The following is a 19213-nucleotide window of genomic DNA, read 5'->3' as shown; positions in this document are numbered from 1 at the left end:
TGATGGAAAACCACAGAAATTTCTCTAGCTTTAAATTCACAGTCTGCATAACTCATTCTAAATGTGAATTTTCAGTACAGAGGAGAGTTACAAGTAAAATGTGTATTTCCCAAGTCCTCTGCCTCACTGGACTTATGGAAATGGCATGTTGCTCTCCTAGAATGAGATGGTGCATTTAGGTAGTGTTCACAATGGTTTCCAGGGTTGTAGCTCAGCTGCTCTTTGGGTGCCCTTGAGTATGACCAGGATTTGTGGAAAGGAATGAATTGCAATTAACAAACCTGGATAACTGCTCTTCAGCTTAAAAGTAAAACTGAGAGAGGAAATGTGGAATCTGAAGGTTTAAGTCACAGTAGTGTTGATAATGTTTTAGTTAAAAATTATGAAAACCCATGTTTTCTTAATTGCAGTCTCACTTAAGAAGCCCAGATAAAAACTTCATTAGTTTCCTAAACATCTTTATTGCATAGAGCACCAATGAAATGGCCACATTGTTTTAATTCAGAGTCAGGAAACAAATTCCTCTCAGACCTCCTGTCTTTTATTTTGGCATTTATATTTCCAGTGGATAGATTTATTTTTTAGTTACTTTTTTTTTTCCCCAAGTAGATATACCTTCTAAAATATTATGGATTTGTATGTATCTATTTTCATTTAACTGGCATTATTACAGATTTCAGTGTGTGAAGATAGTTGTGATCTGTTATTTTATGTTTCAGAGAATACTGTTATTTATCCTGAATTTCCTTTACACAAGCAGTAATAGCAAAGCATGTAGTGTATCTGTTTAGGAGCAATGTAAATGTAAAGGCATACATGTGGCTGTTTTGACGTGTTATCATAACTTAAATGATGATGCTAGGCTGCTTCTTTTAGTGGTAGTTTAGGCAGAAGATGAAGTTATTGAATTATTATTATTATTATTCTTTAACTAAAGAAAGGCATTTTTTCTATTGTAGCACTTTCCTAGACCCTGAAACTCGAAGAGCGATGGGAGAACAAGCAGTAGCTCTTGCCAAAGCAGTAAAATATTCCTCTGCTGGAACAGTAGAATTCCTTGTGGACTCCAGTAAGAATTTCTACTTCTTAGAAATGAATACTAGACTTCAGGTAAGCAAAAACAGCTCTTCAGATTCAGAAAAGTGTTATTTAAATAAACAGAACATAACCTCCTTACATACTTAGGGGTCTGCTCCTGCAAAGACTTAAACATAACTAACTTGACGTGTGTGAGCACTTACCACTGAACTCAAAAGATCTACTCACTTAAACAAGTCTGCTCATACAAGATTTTGCAGCAGTGAGCCCTTGCACAGCACTCAAGTGAGTGTTTGGAGCTTTTGCTCTTTGTTACACTTGACCTAAAGACCTTGCAAGAGGTCACTGTTAAGTGCCACTGTGAGTTCACAGTAAGTGGCTAGCCACTGTGCTCTGATGCTTTTCCCTGCTGGGCCCTGAAGTTTCTTATTTTTTATACTTTGATCATCACTTACTGAGTTTCTCTAGGAGGATAATTAAAACTATATGCATACATCATCAGCAAAAAGCCTGCATATGATTCAAATTGTGACTGGATCATAATTGTAAAAAGCATGCAAACACGGTGCAGGCTTTTTGTATAATTTTGTAGTCAGTAATAGATGTTAAAATCTATGCTGCAAATGAATGGAAAAACAGTGTTTTATGGGAACTGCTCCTCTACCACTTATTTGGTTTTTCTAATGCATTTCTGGTCATAATCTAAGAAAGGAAGCACATAACTTGAAGTCTGGATATCATTCTTGAAGGCAGGGAGAGAGTTCAGCTTGTAAGCAAGTAAATTCCATTATCTTTCTTCTCCTAGCTACATTTCAGTAGGGTTGTGTGCTGCCTGCTGCTTGTAGATGTGAGCAATGATAAAGAAATCTTTGCATGACTTTGTATAATGGCTAGATAAATTTATGCTTCGGATAAAGAAGTGAGAGAGAATTTGGGGGTGTTGCAGTCTTCCAGATTGCAACAGAGGAAGACTGCAGGTAAAATTTACCTTACCTTGCAGGACCAGCAGTGTTTTTGGATTATTCATATCAGTTATACCTCACATGCTTTTGCTGGGAGTTTGCTAGGCACAATCTGGCCTGCCTTAGATTGAGCTACAGAGGGTGGTGGTTAATGACAATGTATAGTTCATTAAAATACTATGAAGAATTTCTGTTTGGTCATATTTTTTTTACACATTTCCCAACCTTGTGATTTTTGAGAGAACACTTCTTAGTGACTTGCCACATTCTAGTTTGCATTGGAGAAAACTAATTTATAGTTCTGTGCATAGCCCACCAGCAGTTCAAAACCATTTCCTTGCCGTTGTATATTATTGTCCATCAGTTCCTAAATGGAATTAGAAGTGGAGTATTCTTGGGATTGGTTCTTTTCACAATTTGTTTTTCAAAGATGTTATCTTGGCTGTGTTGTGGTGTCTTCCCTCTGCAATACATAGTTATGAGTTGTCAAACTTGCTTAGTTGTAGAGGTCTTTGCCTATGCACTAAGAAAGCATTCACTATTCCACCTTTAAGGACTTTAAAAGACTTCTTCTGAAATATAGCCTGAGCAGTTTGACAATCCCCTTTAATAGCAGACTTATTTTTTCCAACTCTTAAAGAAATTTACTAATCTTAAATTACAGCACTTGTGTAGATATTCTCTATTTCCTCCATCTTGACTCTATATTGCCTTTAATTAGCATTTCATCTTGGGGCTAGAGAGTCACAATTTTCTGTGATTCTTCCCCAGGCTTACCCAACTGACCTGTCACTTCTTCCAGGTGTCAAGCTTTACCTTTTATTCAGTCAACAGTTGCTCTCTTGCTCTCTTCTAGAGCCAAACATAGAAACTCTAATGAAGCTTCCCCAGATTGAACATCAGAACTAGGAGAGTCTCCAGATGTTCCTGTATTGCTTCAACCTTTTTCTTTTGCCTTCCTTAACTCTGAACAGTGCCTAACAGGCTCACTTGCCAGGTTTTTGATTAATTCTCCACAGTTGGAAGAACTTTTTTAAATGATGGATGTCTGATCCATAGATGGTTTTCCGAAGGTCTTTGTCAGTGTGCACAATAGGCACAGCTACCTGTTGACATAATCAGATCATGTCTACTAAATTATGCAATATTTGTGTCTGTTTTACTGTTTCAGCAATCTCCAATCAGATGACTGTAGCCTTTTTACTTTAGATACAGACTTCTGAATATGTAGCTAACTAAACCATGTCCAGTCCTTTGCACTGCCTGCTGATTTCTCCCCTCCCTCTCTTTGGTGTGTCTGTCAGATATCTTCCAGAGTGTTTTGTAAATTACTTTGCAGTAACGGAGAGTTGTATTATTATTTGTCTCTCTTTCTGGAGAACTCTTTGGGAATATACTTTTCCTGCTATATAGTTTTGCAAAAAAAGTCTAAGTAGTACCTTACAGGAAGTTTACATTTTCTTTAATTTTTACGTTAAGTGTTGCTGCAATACGAGGTTGGAAAGTGAAAAAGTTGGTGAATTGGCTCCATTGTGTCTTGTACACTACGCAAATCTGTTACAGATGTTTTGCTCCCTCCGAGTGATTTCAGCTAGAATGATTTGTTCTTTGCTGTTGGCAATGTTCTTTTTGTTGTATCTGCTGCTCTGCCACCTTCAGAGGCTAGCCAATAAGTAGGAGACATGAGATTGCATAATTGCATAATAAAACTAGGTACTTTTGCTTTTCACAGGAAAACATAGAAATGTCTGCCCTAGCACCTACAATAGAACTCTGAACGTTGTCACATAGGGCACTTTTGGAGTGATTTTTAGGCAGCTACCGCTGTTAGGATTATTGAGGCAGACCAGATGTTGAATATTGGATTCTTTAGAGCTGCTCACCCTGTGTTGCGCTTTGTGTTACCTAGTTGTCATCAGCCTAATCAAAGGCAGTCATAGTCCAGAATAGCCCAACAAGAGTTTTTGAAACAAATAAAAAGTTTTTGACTGCTGAGATTGATAGCCTTTTTAACTTCTAAGTTGTGTTGTAATCTCTTTATCACACTACCATTAGAAATGCTTTCTTTCACCAGAAAAGTCTCTTCTTTTCACTGGAAGACTAGAAATGTTTCTCTGACTCTGTATGAATAGAGTCTACAGTTTGCAAATAAAGAGTATCTGTTAGCATACAGGTGTGCAGCATGGCTAAGCTTCTTACTTGTGAATCAACTGGTGACAGCCAAGGGAAAAATAATGTATTCTAGAAGTTTGTAGTGCCTTGAAATGAGAAGCATCTCTTGTTGTCTTGAATGGAAAATCAAAATTGAGCCATGTGAAGAAAGGGCTTGTTCTGAATACAGTTTGTACGTCTCAGGTGTCTCAGGTCTACTCCAAACCTCCTGCCTCTGTTGTTTAAATTATTGTGCGATTTAAACAACAAGGGAGCAAACCCCTTTTCCTCAAAACATGACAAAATTTCCTTACAGTAATCTGATAGAAAAGTACATTTATGTGGGCTGTATCCAGCACGGAGAAATTGTGAAATAGGGTAATCTGAGTAGCACTGTCTTTTTCTCCTCATGTGACAGTTTGAATATTTTTTCATAACTTTTTAGGGAATAGAAGTTACTCTTGTAGAAGTCTCTGTTGATGTGTTTGCAAGATATATATTGAAAGCAAATGACATATCTGTATGTTTTTATTTTACACTTAATTGTAATGAGAGTATTCATTTAAACTTTCTCAAGGCATAAAGAGTGTGCAAAATAACCTTCTGTACACCCATAAAACATTACCCAGTGCAAAGATTTTTCTCCATCACCTCCAGTGTTTTACAAAATTTTACTGACCTCTGGAAAATGTTAGATTCCAGAGCTCTGTACAAAATGGGCTGCGCCTGCTATGAAAGACAGAGGAAGAATTTTTACATGGAGCATATTTCTTTCTACCTCCCTTTTCATCTTTGTCTACTCGTGAAAGTATAAAACACATGGCTGGGAAATGTCCATAAGTAAGTAGAAGTCCTGTTGGTGACTGTCTGGAGCTCGACTTCTTATGAACTCCTGGTTCCAACAGTCTCTTAATGGTATCTATATTCTGTTGCACATCATTAGGCAGCACCTGCTACACGTTAGCTCAGTGAAGGAGAGAAGTGCTGGAAAAGATTGCAGCTGCACTGTGTAAACAGTAGCAGCAAAATGAAGATAGCTAAGTGGTGAGCTGAGACTGGATTGCCAGCTAAAACCACAGAGAGGTGGTGACTTTAGTATCTGTAGCAGACCCATGGGACAGCAAGTGGTGGTTGTGCTGCCTTGGTGTGCATAGCTGCCTGGAGGATGAGTTGTGAGAGGTGGGCAGGAGTATGGGAGCACTGAAAGGGGCTGTCAGGAGTTAAGAGGGGTAGATGTATACAAAGTCTGAATGGCGGGATTTCAAAGTGAAGTCTCAAGTGACTGTTTCTGCTGTTTGCTAAGACTCTTCATATTTCTTAATACTGGAATCTTGTTTTACTGTGACACTTTGCCTCAGTCATTTTAAATAGGCTAACAAACAGTGTCAGATGGTAAAGACTTTCAATTGCTGCTAACCTGGGCTGAATTTGAACTACTGACCTAAAGGTGAAAGGTCTCTTATCCCATTACCAATCCCCTAAGCCCACCAGAATCCATTCTGCACACAGTTTATACCAGCTGTTCACGGCCATTTTTAGAACCGAAAGAAAAGGTGATTTTGCTGCCAAACAACACTTCTTCACACAAGAGGGTCAGCCGACAACAGTTAACCAGATTTTTGCCACATTCTTGCCTCCTAATGCAACTTCCATTATGTAGCTACTGGTTGTCTGCTTTTCAGGCTTCCCAAAAGAGCTACAGAAAAGCATTGCTAATTGTTGTTGACAGAAGAGAACGACATTGTTTGTGTAAGTCATTGAATCTGAAAGATGCCATTAGCAGTGCTGCCAGAGCATGGAGTGATATCTTAGAGACAACATTGCCACTAACTATCGTAGAATATTATTTAAAATAGTAGAGAGAAAGAGGCTTCTCTGCATTTTTACTAAGCAGGGAAAGAAAAGCTCATTCTTCAAAGGGTATATTAGTTCCTTTCCTTTGGTGAATGGTGATGTAAAGAAAACTCAATAATGGCTGCAGTGTGACCAAAGCCACCTCGAAGTAAGTACTATGAGAGGGCTTTAGTACTGCTGCTATATGTAGTGAAAGAAGAAATTGCATCTTTAGAAAATAAAGTGTGGGTTTGTGGGTGCCAATTCCTTTGTTTTCTTACATGGAGCATGTATGTGTAGAATTAATGAACTAAGAGATTCGGTATTCATAGGCTGTATGAATTATTTCTTGCCTGTGACTGTCCAGCACAATAAAAAAAAAAAAATTCTTGCAAATGAAAATTGAGAAAAGTGATTCAATGGTTATTGAAAGATAACTTCCCTTGAGGAAGTACATTAAATAGTTTTTTTCAAAGTTACTATATCCTATGATTAAAAAAATTAGTAGTTAATAATGTATATTCATTATTTTTTAATTCTGCACATCTTAGGAAACAATGAAAGACGTCTACTTGAGAATCTTAGCTGATGGAAACTTCAGTTGGTGGAAATGTGTTACTTAATTCTGTGGTCACATGCCAGTACATCAGAAAATAAATAGCAATGTAGTATATACTACATGTGTAGAAAAGGACAACATAAGAGATTGCCTGTTATGTATTTCTGCATGCTTTCTATCCATGCTGTATATTAATCCAACCTTTGTCTCTTCTCCAAGAGTCTTGGAAAATCTGTTTTTCGCTATATGCTCCCAAATACATGTGAATTATTTTGCAGAAAGAAGGTGTAACCTCAGAGTGCTTCTGCTCATAGTCATCAGGAAGCTGGCATGCCTGAAGAGCAGAACATGTGTGCGCCTCTGTGAATGTTCAGTTCTCTGAAATAGAAACCAGGCTTACGGAAGTAAAGGGAGTTGAGGAGCGTCTGTAAGTCAGTGGGTTTGGGTCAATTGATACTGGATTTGGCTGCAGCAGAAAAGCCTGTGGGACTCCAGGTGAATCATGTTTCCTGGAAGCTGAGGTGTATGTTGAAAGTTAGTTTTGAGATTATTTATCTGAATGTAAAGGAGTATATGACACCAACTAGGGACCTACAGTAATAGGAGTGACACAGACTGTAATTTTAAGTCTACTGAAATGTAGATTTTCTTGGCTGCTGTGGTCTGCTTGAATGCTCCAACTGGTGTGTGAGTAACTTGATGCCTTATGCATGCAGGGGCAAGAGGGCAGTCTGTGAGAGTATCCAGAAGTGTTTGCTATTAGATCTGAGTACCTTGATGGTCTTAAGAAAATGTGTCCTGAAATTATTCCCCTGAATATAAGAGCAGCAGTCATTGCTAATTTAACTCTTAGCTCAAACAGTTCTTAAAACACTGACTGTTTTTGTAGCTCTAGATGAACCCAAGTATGGTAAAGCTTTAAGACCATTGACAGTCACAGAATGCGGGGGGAAATTATCAGCCTCTCTGTACTGTTCTGAGGACACAAGATAACCAAACTTTGATGTTGGCAGGTTCCCCTAGTACTTTTGTACCTGCTTCATCATCAATCAACTGAGACCTAAGTACTATTTTCTTACAGGCTTTGCCACTAATGTCTCATATTGTATAAATTGGAAGAGGCTAGGGAAGCAAAACCACTTGTAATGCTCATGGGGAATCTGATTGCTGCATGATGTCTAGAAGAAGAGTAGATCTGGTATGAAGGAGAAGCACTTTCTCTTTACTATATATGTGTATTGCTGGCCATAACATATAGGGCTTTATGGACTAGAAAGCGAGAATATAAATGGCATTTTTCAGATAAGGAGGTGTGTGACTAACAGAGTGGAGAGTAAGACTTTTGGAAGAGTCATAGATCATACTTAAATTCATTGAAATGATGACTTTTAAATTGTTTATGACCAGACTGTGGTCACTGGTATAGGAAAAGGAACTGGTAGTAAAGGTGATAGTGTTGGCAGCTGACTAATTGAGAGTGATTGTTGATCAATTTTTCTGCTTGCCTGGTTGAGCGTAAGGTGCAGCTGCCTTGATGTAGCTGTGATTTGTAGATTGCTTGTTGCAGGCATGTCTGGTTTTGCCCTCTGCATTAAAGACTGAGATAATGTGTGAATTTACCCACTATGACATAACTATACCACCACTGGCTCTTACCTTACTGACTGGGGCTTCATTGGCAAGATCTTGGATCAGCTGACTCTGAAATTGGCTAAGTCCCAAAGCTAAGAGTTGATCAATTGAGTCTGATTCAGCTCTATTTCTGAGCATACTTGGGTTCATTGCTTAAAAAATTTAGTCCTTGACTTGGCATTCAAAAATTGCAAGTAAAGACTGTTGATGGAGAAGTACAACATAAAATCAGTAGAAAAAAAATAACAGGCAGGCAAAGAAGAGTACCATGTAAAGTGGAAGCTTGAAAAGTAAGAGGAAAATGTTTGAAGCCTAGTTTTTAATGATGATTTAAAATAGATTCAACAGTTACCATAGTCAAATAGCAGCAACAATTGCTGTAGAGCTTTCATAAGTAGGGAATGATGATGTCTCTGTTTTCTTTTTTGGGAAGGGGAAGGAGAAGATGGGTCTAATTTTCTTCACTTCTCCTACTACTTATTCTTTCTTGCTTTGTGAAAGATCAGAGCTTTGGTTTCAGATCCTGCATTTGTTTCTCTGTGGGTGGATTTCTGCACCTCCAAAACCTCATTGCAGGGTGCTTGTTGAACCAGGATATGGCATTACTGCTTTAGTAGTGTTCTTTTGTACTGTACACTGAAGCATATTATATATAATGCTAAAAATACCCCCTCCTGTCTTTCCCTTGCCAAAAGAAAATTGCAAGTACTAAAACAAGTGCAGTTTGAGCTGTGCACCTCACTGAAGGGTTAAGCTCATAAATAAGTCAACTAGACTTTCAAGGGTAAAATTATTTTCTAATCCAGTTTGGTCTTAATGTATATAAAAATGCATTTTAAATGTATTTGTTACCCCAAAATTACTTATATGATTGATACTGTCGACATTATACCCAAACAGCACTAGTTGAACCACAGTCCTAAAAGAAAGCAGAACAACTTCTCCCCACCTCAAGGGTTAAAAAAAGAAAATATTTTTTTCCTCATCACATTTTCTGAATGCTATTTTGTGTGCAGACACAAAGGGAGTATTTTGAAGAAACAGAAGAAAATATTGACCAAGTCAAAGATCTTTATTGAAGAATGGATTAAATAAATGTTTATGAGTCTTAAGAACCAAACAACAAAAATATTTTTCTTTCCAGAAACATTCCATCCTATTTTGATCATCAACAATAAAGCTGAAAACAACAATGAAGCTATTGAATCTGGAATGCCAATTGCTATCCAAGAAAAATGACAATATAAGTAGATAATGCAAATGTCTTTGCTGGGGAAAAAAAAAAAAGAATAGAAAATAAATATTGTGGTTTAATTATCTGGAATGGTAGTATTACAAAGATGTTCTAAACTTGAAGGTAATTTTTTTAAAACTTAAATTGCAAAATAAGAGAATAGGCTTTGTCGTCCAAATGTGAATGTGTGATAAGTAACTATTAAAATGTAGGGAATTTTAATAGAAACTTCAAGTCTTAATAGAAAAATTAATTACTTCAATTTAACACTGCAGGATAGTCACCGAGATGTTTCATAGATTCTCCAAATACTGTTATTAAGCTTGACATGCTGGAGAATATAATGTGTGAGATAGACTGAAGATTGAATCCCAAAGGTACATCCTTAAACTGTATAATCAGATTCCCATTTCAATGTCACTTTTTTCCTTCAAAGAATAGGTGCTTGTTTCAGTGATGATTTGTCATTAAAATTATGTCAAAACGTCTTAAAATGTTGTTGAAACTCTAAACAAACTCACAGCACACACAGGGCTAATTATGGGTGCCATCTGTTTATTTTTACAAAGCTTTTTTTCTTAAAGACCAAAGCATCTTCTTGTTCTGATAAACCCCAAGATTATTATAATGACTAAATATTTTCCTTAATACTAGTGTACTTGAAGGAAGAAAGACAAGTGGTTTGGTCACTGACTTTTTCCTCTGTCACAAAATATGTATGGTCTGACGTCCCACGATATGGTAACCACCGAGCAGTGCATTTTCTTAAGCTATTTTGACCCGTGGAGCACAAACATTTTGTAATAAAAATAGCAGTTCTGTCATGGTTTCTACATAGGAAGTCTTACATCTGTCTCTGGGTGAGGTTTTCAGCATGCCCACCTTTTTACTTCATCTGTATGGTGTACCTTCCTCTCTCTGGGTGCACCTTTACTGTGTCTAGGTAGAGACTTTTTAAAGTCAATAAATGTCCCTATCTCAAAGAAGCAGGGGCGTGTGTGTGTGCATATGCGCGCACATGTGTGCATGCTTGTACGCACATGCTGGGGTTAGTGTGAACGACGGGTATTCCCCTGGCAGCAGCAGCCAAAGCCGTTAGCAGCAATTTGCTGAGAGCGCAGAGTGACTCTGCTGGTCCAGCCCAGCTATTGTGCATGCTAAGCACTAAACAGATAAGTCTGGAGGGGGAAAAAAATTGAAGGATCCATCTGCTCATTTCTGCTACACTGCGCTGATGCAAGATTACGCTAATCTGGTTGCTTGTCAGGACAGGTTAGTGAAAGCAGGCGAATGGGTGAGATTTAGGGTAGGCGAGTTCTGTGGAAAATTGTAAGCGCCTCCTGTACGTGCCATGTGAAGTGTAGCAGAATGGGTTGATTATCAGCTACTTTGAAATTTTCGGTTAAAACATATTTATGGCTCCAGTGTAAGTCTTTTCAAAGCACCACAAAATGGGAAAAGCTCCTGAACAAAGAACAATGAACTTGTCATCACCAAGTGCATTTGAATTTGTAAAACACATAAATAAAAAAACCCCAAGCACAGAAACCTGCAAACCTCTAAACTCTCCTAGTCGACTTCTATAGGTTTTTTGTATGCTGCTCCTAGTTATTGTAATCTGTAAATATTTAGGGTTTTGGGGATTTCCCTGCAAAGGAGGTGTCTGGAGTTTGTCAAGTAGAAATTTTTGGGGAAAAAAGACCAAGATGGGAACATAAGCTTTGTTCTTTGATGGGGTCGAATTTCTTGTTTATCTGTGTTTGTTTACAGAGAGGGATTTTTTTTTTCCCCCTGGTTGTTTTTGCTACCTACTGACTGACAGTTCTTGACCTTGCAGGTTGAACATCCCGTCACAGAATGCATTACCGGCCTGGACTTAGTCCAAGAAATGATCCGTGTTGCTAAGGGTTACCCTCTCAGGCACAAACAGGCTGATATTCCCATCAATGGCTGGGCGGTTGAATGTCGAGTTTATGCTGAGGTAAATGAGTGGTAATGGGGAGGAGGGTAGGTGGTTGAATTGTGGAATAATAGTGCCCAGGTGTGGATAAATGCCAAGGTTAAGCCAAGGAATATCATATGAAAGTCTCAATCTAGAGCATGTAACGCCAGTGGTTAATGAGCTTCTGTAAAACTGCAGTTCTTATTTTTCAATTAAAGTTACAGAATGTATTTCAACATAGGTTCTTTTCCAAAAATCAAAATTAAAAATGGTGAAAGAGATAACGGAGTTTTTTCTAAGGACATTTGCTATGTGTTCTGTTCCCATTTATTGATTCATAGAATGGTTCGGGTTGGCAGGGACCTTAAAGATTTCACAGTATCATTAAGGTTGGAGGAGACCTCAAAGATCATCGAGTCCAACCCAAGATCATCTAGTTCCAACCCTGCCTTGTGGGTAGGGACACCTTCCACTAGACCAGGTTACAGTGCTGGATTTGTTTGCTAAAATTAACTGGTGTTTCAAGGTTTCTTGAAACCTACCTTAAAAAGACAGTTAATAGCCAATGGCTTAGTTGTATGAAAACATTCTAATAGCTTGTTGAAAAGGCAAGTTAAATGTCTTCTGAAGCTACAATTTATACTCTCGTTCACCTTAAACTATAAACCCCATTTCCAAGCATGTTTAGGACATTTCAAGGTAACATCTTTTTGCTTTCTTTTTTCATACATGGAAAGAAAGAGTCATTAATTAAAAAATGATGCCTATTTTCCTTCATTTTGTTTTAGGAATGTTTTAGGTAACTGTGCTTTTCAAAAGTAATTGAGCACCTTGAGATGAGCACATAACTGTTGTGGCTTTTGCGACTCAGGGCATCTTTATATAGTTTTTTTTTCTTTGTCTTCATGGCATGTACGTAATATTCAACTTTCTCTGGTAATTACAAGTTGCATGAATATTTGCCCTGTGACTGCTGTGGAAGCTATTCTGAATATGAGTGGGCTTTACTCTGGTCAGGGTTTTTTTTTGGGGGTGTGTGTTCATCTTAGATTACCTCATATTTATAAGTAATGCATCCAACTACTCCAGTAGTCATGAATGTGGTTACTATGTAGGTGATATATTTATTTGCTCTCCTGTTAAGTTTATATATAGAAGATTTCCAAAGGCATAAATGTCAATGTGATTTCTTAAGATAATTGGATTTCTGACTGCTGTTTTGTCTGAAATATTTTTCTTTATAATTTCTCTCAACTCCACTCTTCTGAATACTTCTTTATCCTCCTTTCAAGGTACAATGTATCAAATAAAAATGCTGTATATTTTGGTGATGCACTGTAGCTTTGTGCACAGCACTTCCTTTCCACTGTGATGTGGGAGACTTCCAGTTTTTTGTTTGGAGTCGTGGCATTAGGTGGATGAAGAAATGCATTTCAACACAAGTAATTCTGGGGAAAGAAAACAAAGTTATTCCAGCAGGGGTTTCTGTTAGACTTTTTACTGTTACCGACTCTGCATCTGTAAAAGCATAATGTTTTCTTCATGTTGACTTTTATTTCAGGACCCCTACAAATCTTTTGGCCTGCCATCCATTGGTAAACTCTCTCAGTATCAGGAACCATTGCACGTGCCAAGTGTAAGTAACTTGGTTCTGATTTTCATAGGTGCTGAGTGTCTCTTTAACAGATAGAGACTATCACTATTCAGCAGCTTTGTAAACTGGGCCCTTTTTCCAGCTATTTGCTGGTGGGGGTGGGACAGGACATGGCAATGCTTATTTGTGGAACCTGTAAAACTGCTTTCAAATGTACAGTTCTAAACTGGGTTAAAAAAGTTCAGATTGGCTATAACAGGAAGCCATTATATGTTACAGTGTTTTATTATGTTCTGTAACATTCAGCTTAAGCTTTTTCAAACACAGTTTTAGTAAAAATACTGTGATTATTAGGAGGGAAAGTGAAATGTTGAGTCAGCTTTTTCAGCACAGAGAACTGGGGACACCAGTGGGAAGCTGCCAGTGCTTTCTGTTTAGCTTTGTAGACTTTAAAGAGGGAATTTGTTATAGTGATTGTTACGTGTTTCAGGATACTATCTAAGTGTATGGAATGGCTGTTTAACAAACTGTTTTCTGCTACGTGTAACGAAGGAGGACACTGCATTTCTGTAAAATCAAGGTAGTCATAAGTGTATATATACATGACACTGTGTCAGTTGGTGGAATGATGAGGCTGTACCATCTGTGAATACGATTATTCAGTCTGCTTGCGGGGAAAATAGTGAAAGATTACAGGAGGAATCTTAAATGTGGAGATGTTATTGGATATATGATTTATTTCGCTTCTTAAATTGTTTTTGCCCGTGTACTTTCTGAAGGGACCTGACCCTTTCTGGTCTTTAAGGCCTCATGCTGTGTTCAAAGCCTGGAAGCAAAAAAAAAAATTGTGAAGATCTAAAAGGCATTATGTGATCTTAAAGAGGAGACGAGGGGGGAAAAAAGGTATCATTGGATGTATCAAAACTTTTTTTTTTTAATGAAACAAAGAGTGCATTTAATAAGAATTTATAATGAATACTCCAGTGGCTGTTAGAAGTTTTCACCATGCTGTAATAGCTAACAGGATGTCAAACATTTTGCCCTTGCAAGTTTTTGCAATTTGCAATTTTCTAAACGTGAGACCTGTTGAAAGTACAAGTGATAATGGACAAACTGTACCCCCTACAGTCTTTGCCCCACCAAATCTTTCTTCAATTAATGCTGCAGCAGGAGTTTTATGTAATAACATTTGCGCTTGTGAGCCATCCATACAAAGAAAAAACAATTAAAATGCCTTAAATGTTCTGCTTACTGCTGTTATTTGCTTGTGTGAATGTTGCATGTCAGCTAAATGGACCACGGAATAGATAAAGTGATTGGGTGCAGGAGAGTGCACACTAAGCTTTGTCTATCATTATTGCTGGGAGCAATCAAATTGATGCCAGCAGGACAGTAGACACGTTGACAGCTGTAATTATGTATCTCCATGGTGATCACTTTTGGCCTGTCATGGAGGCCCATGAGTCCCCTCCCTTGCAAGCATTTAATCAGATTGGGCTGTCACTTGTCAGGTAGACAGGGTGGGCTGGGAGTTGGGCTTAGAGAGAGAGGTGAATTGAAAATGAAGGGTGGGAGATGCCTGATTGCTTCACGTGGTCCATTGTGGTACTGAAGAAAGAAATTTTAATTACACTGGAGGCTTCAGAGCAATGGCTTGAGGAGCTCATATGGAGTGTTTAGGCTGTTCTCTTTCTGTTTACTTCTATTGTTGTATTAAAAATAGAACAGCTATTTTTATGTAGACACTCATGATTTGGTGTCTTAATACATATTTTCTACCACTGTGAAACTAATTTCTCTCCTGAGAATGTCATGCTGCTAAGAACAAAATTAATATGACTAAAAAAATTTAGCATTACAGGCCCATTGTGCCACCATGGTTTTTTTTCTGCATTTTAGGTTTGTCAACAAGTTGGGCTAAAAAAAAATCAGCAGACTTGTAGTGTGTCACAGAGAGCTCAGCTTATGAGTAATGTATTGCCAAATGCATGTTCATTTCTTCTGTGTCTCAAGTCAGCTCCGATTGTCTACCTGTGCCTGTGTGTCAGCTGCTCAAGTAGCTGGAACTGGTGTGAATGGCTGTGTGAGGGTTTTTGCTTAGTCATAGATAGGAATATACTGGCTGGTTTTGTGTCACGTAGCCTGTAATTTCCTTAGAACATGGTTCTCATAAATACCAAATGTTTTTTGTCTTTGATAATGAAGCTTGAGATGGGTAACCAGAACCCCCACCTATTGTGATAGTGAGCCTTCAAGCTCTTACACAACAGAGCAAATGTACTGACCTATCTGAAGAGCTCCAGCATTGCTCTTTACCATTATGAGAATCAGTCTTGTCTTCTAATGACTCTCGCCAGAAAGAGAGAACTTTTGGACTCTGATGTAGCAAAGAATTGAGAAATACTAAAATCTGTGTGTGATCAGTGAAATGAGATGCACTAATAGTTCATTGCAGAACCAGGATGTACATTGTGCTTTTTTTTTTCCCCCTTAAGCTTTTTTAAACTTTCAGTTTACTGTTGTCCTACTGGAGTAACATCTAATGGTAGCACAACAGCAATAAGTGTTGGGGCTGTAATACCAATGAGTTGTAGTGTACAGTAGGGTCTTGAACCCTAGTCTTTCTTTAATATTTTAAATGCTGAGGAAAAGAAAGGAAGTATGTTTGCAAAAGTAAACACTGGAGGTCTGTTAAGTATTAATATTACTTATCAAATTGGGGTGATAAAAGTGATGTAGGGAGTATCTGTTGAATTAGGGGGTTGTTTTCATCAAATATTCACTAAGTTCTGTCACACTATTTATTTTTAAAATCACCTACTGTTACCAGACTCCAGAGCAACACAGGGAGGAGAACTGAAGATGGTAAATGTATTTTCTTCTGCTGCTGTCATTTTTTATCGTCTTATTTTACAGAAGTTAAACTTCTATGGATGACTCCCAATTTCTGTTTTTTTAAAATGAAATTATGAAGTACTTCTGAAAGAATTAAGTTTTTACTGTAATTTTTTTATTTTTTATGGTATTGTACTTAGGAAAAAGTATGAATTACATAGTGGTATTTATGTTGTATATGAACAGAAACAGAACAGACAGAGCATGTAGTTGATAGCCTCAGAAGCATTACATTAAGGTCTGACTAACCTGCTTATTGTGGGTTTGAATTATGCACCTTTTATGTGTTGGGTTGTTTGTTTTTTTCCCTTGACATCCTTGATACACATGTATAAATACTTACATGCACATATGTGCATATGTAAAGCACCCCTGAACACTTGTATGTAATCACTTTATAGGTGCTACTTTGGAGACAAAAGTCACTGTGTAATTTCTGTGTGTGTGGAGTATGTATGTCATACTTCCACATCTTGGATATCTATTTATTAAGTATGACAAAAAATACCATGGGCAAGGGATTTTTCTGGGACTGGGTAGGTAAATTAATTCTTTGTGATTTGAAGGTGAGGACATAAATATTGATTTATACACAGGCAGGCATCCTGGGAGGAAGGATGGTTTTACAAGAGGAGGAGCTAGGAGGTATGCTGGATGTTTTTTGTGTAATCATGACATGTCTAAACTACCTTCTCATCAGTAGCTAATGTTAAATGTACCCGATATGGATATTTAAGCATAGATAAAGCACATTTGGATAAGATGCAATAAATAAGATGCTAGAGAAGTGCTGCTACCTCTACATATACATAAATGTGCTATACAAATAAATATATAAGAAAAATAAAATTAAATATGTAAGTATAAATACAAATGTATCAATAAGTACATTTTAAAAGCCCCATAAAAATAATAAACTGTCATAAAAACTGGTCAGACAGTGTTTCTTACTGAAGAAAGCCACTACACCTGCTAGGGTATCTTTTTATGTCATTTGTATAATAGAGACATCATCATGCCCTCATGTGGATTCTGGAGACAAGAGGTTCTACATGTGGTCCCTTGATAATTGCCTAAATTAAAATATTAAAGGCCTAACAGCCGTTGTGTTGACCTTTTTCTGCCTTGCTGCAGACAGATGAGCTGCTGTTTATTACAAAGGTTCCTTCCCATAGGTGAAGATTTAAGTGAGATTCCAGGACCCTCTTTCCCATCCCCTTTACAATGAAGTATATCGAAGCCCTGCTGCTTCAGCAGCTTTGATTAGAGTCCTCCATCCTTATGATCCTCAGAATGCATTTATCACTCGAGTTATTTTGATTAGTTTAAAACAAATATTTCAGATTCCAGCACTCAAAAGCAACAATTTAATAAATATTTATTCCCCAGATATTGCTCATTTGAAAAGTTTTATATGGCTAACCTCATTGCTACAGTGATGAAATCAAACTGAGAGATGAAAACAAGAATCAGCAATATACTAACTTACTTGTTGGCTGGTTAACAGCAATCAGCCTCTTCAAAAGAAATTCTTGAACTTGTGTTATTTTTTTCCATGAATATTGCAGAATCAGAGCTTTAATTGAGTCTGTGTCCTTACAAAGCAAAGCCGTGGAAAAAGCTGTGCAAACATTAAAGCCTCCTGAGAATAGCAACAGAAAAACATGTTTTATAGTTGAGAGGGTGAGGAGGAGAAAGAAAGTGTTACAGACATGAAAACCACAGGATCAGTATTCCTATGGAGCTGATAAGCAGAACTCCAAAGTTCCTGCTGAATGCTCCCTACCTGTATTCCTACTGGAGCCCGTGGAAAGGCTGTAATGGAACATGGGGGCCATGATTACATATAGATGTAAGAAGGATGTGATTATAAGGGGCATCCTTCATGTCAGGTGTCAGTCAGAAAAATAATTACAGCTGTATTTTATTACAGGGATTAAATTGGGATTGGATGCATTCAGAATTGAAGTCAAGAGTGTTTCAGCCTCAATTGTTAGATCAGATTTAATGTGTTTACTGTGCATTCTAGGGGAACAAAAGAGAATTTTGACTTTCAATTGAAGACTGCAGTTGTGTTTCTTTTAAAGGAGATAATAACTTCCAAGTATATTTCCTGGTGGAGGAAAAGCTCTCCTTTTCCCCTCCCAGCTTCTCTGAAAACAAATAATTATTTTAGTTTTCCAAGGGAAAAATGTGTATATGATAAACTTCTTTGGGTGTTATGTTTTAAGCCTGCTGGATAGATTGATCTTCATGTTGAAATACATTTTTTTTTTCCTCCCAATATGTAATTGTTTTTACTTTCTGTTCTTTGAAGGTACGTGTTGACAGTGGCATACAACAAGGAAGTGATATTAGCATTTATTATGATCCTATGATCTCAAAAGTGAGTTGATTATTTTTCAGTATTCTGAAGGTATGAAACAATTTGTACAGCAGTCTTTTAAATGAGGAAGAGTTATATTAAAGCATTGGTAAGTTAGTATTTTAAAGGTGATAGGCATAACATGTTTCAAGGGAATAAGACAGAACTGAAAGGCCATGTGGAGTAGAGGAACTTTGGTGTTACTGCTAAAAAACTTTTTTTAATGTTTTGACACTAATTATTTTTGTTTAATTTTATTATTTCTAAAATGGTTCTGATTTAAACAGAAATAATTACTTTCATTCTTAGGTGCTGCCAAGGTGGTGTTTTTAATGTAACTTAGCCAGAACTAAAATGTCAATGATTTTGGCTTTCAAAAAGAAGCAGTGAAAGAAATGTTTGGTAGTGCCTCTTAGTATTAGTTCTTATTCATCATTAACATACTGGTAAAATTAAGATATGATATTATAGTCACAGTTCAGTTGTCAAAAGAATTCACAGTTAAATCTTAGTAATTTGGCCATTAAAAGTCAGGAGAGTCAACTAGAAATTGGACTTATGCTCCAATTTTCTCTGTGCTTAAAGAAGGAGAGAGATTGTTTAGATGCTTTACATGTTGTGAAAGAATGGGTTAAGTGATCTTAGTATTCTCTTGATGTTTTGTAGAGCTTCTGAAGTACAGATAATGCATAAGAAAAGTTTTTGTTGTTGCTGAAGTTTGACAAACCGTTTTTATTTTAAAAGCTCTTCCAGTTCTAGCGATGAACACCACCTTTCTAGGTATCTTAAATGCCTTTTTTTTTCCTCTTTCATTTTTAGCTGATTACCCATGGCTCTAATAGAGCTGAAGCACTGAAAAGAATGGAAGAGGCTTTGGACAATTATGTAATTCGAGGTAACTACAGAAATTTGAGTTCCTAGTGTGATAGGTTGTTATCTATTTCAAGGAAACAGCTTGAAAATGTAGTAATTAGCAAATTGAGTAAAGTTCCTGCTTCTTAAGTGCAA

The 19213-nt window shown here is 37.2% G+C and overlaps 1 protein-coding gene across 1 annotated transcript in view; it reads left to right on the top strand.

Annotated features, from left to right (window-relative positions):
* The window catches only part of PCCA (propionyl-CoA carboxylase subunit alpha), a 337899-nt gene that overhangs the window by 139905 nt on the left and 178781 nt on the right, over positions 1-19213 (top strand). Inside the window, exons 12-16 of the mRNA XM_068163688.1 lie at positions 960-1110; positions 11247-11390; positions 12913-12987; positions 18158-18226; positions 19025-19100. Of these exons, the coding sequence (XP_068019789.1) occupies positions 960-1110; positions 11247-11390; positions 12913-12987; positions 18158-18226; positions 19025-19100 (515 nt within the window). The remainder of the gene's footprint in view (positions 1-959; positions 1111-11246; positions 11391-12912; positions 12988-18157; positions 18227-19024; positions 19101-19213) is intronic.

The sequence above is a fragment of the Melanerpes formicivorus genome, unplaced genomic scaffold, assembly GCF_026170545.1.
Source record: "Melanerpes formicivorus ecotype bairdi unplaced genomic scaffold, bMelFor1.0.p_v2 SCAF_1, whole genome shotgun sequence".
In the NCBI taxonomy this organism is placed as follows: domain Eukaryota; kingdom Metazoa; phylum Chordata; class Aves; order Piciformes; family Picidae; genus Melanerpes; species Melanerpes formicivorus.
The sequence above is the reverse complement of the archived record's forward strand: the minus strand, read 5'-3'. Positions and strand labels throughout refer to the sequence as shown.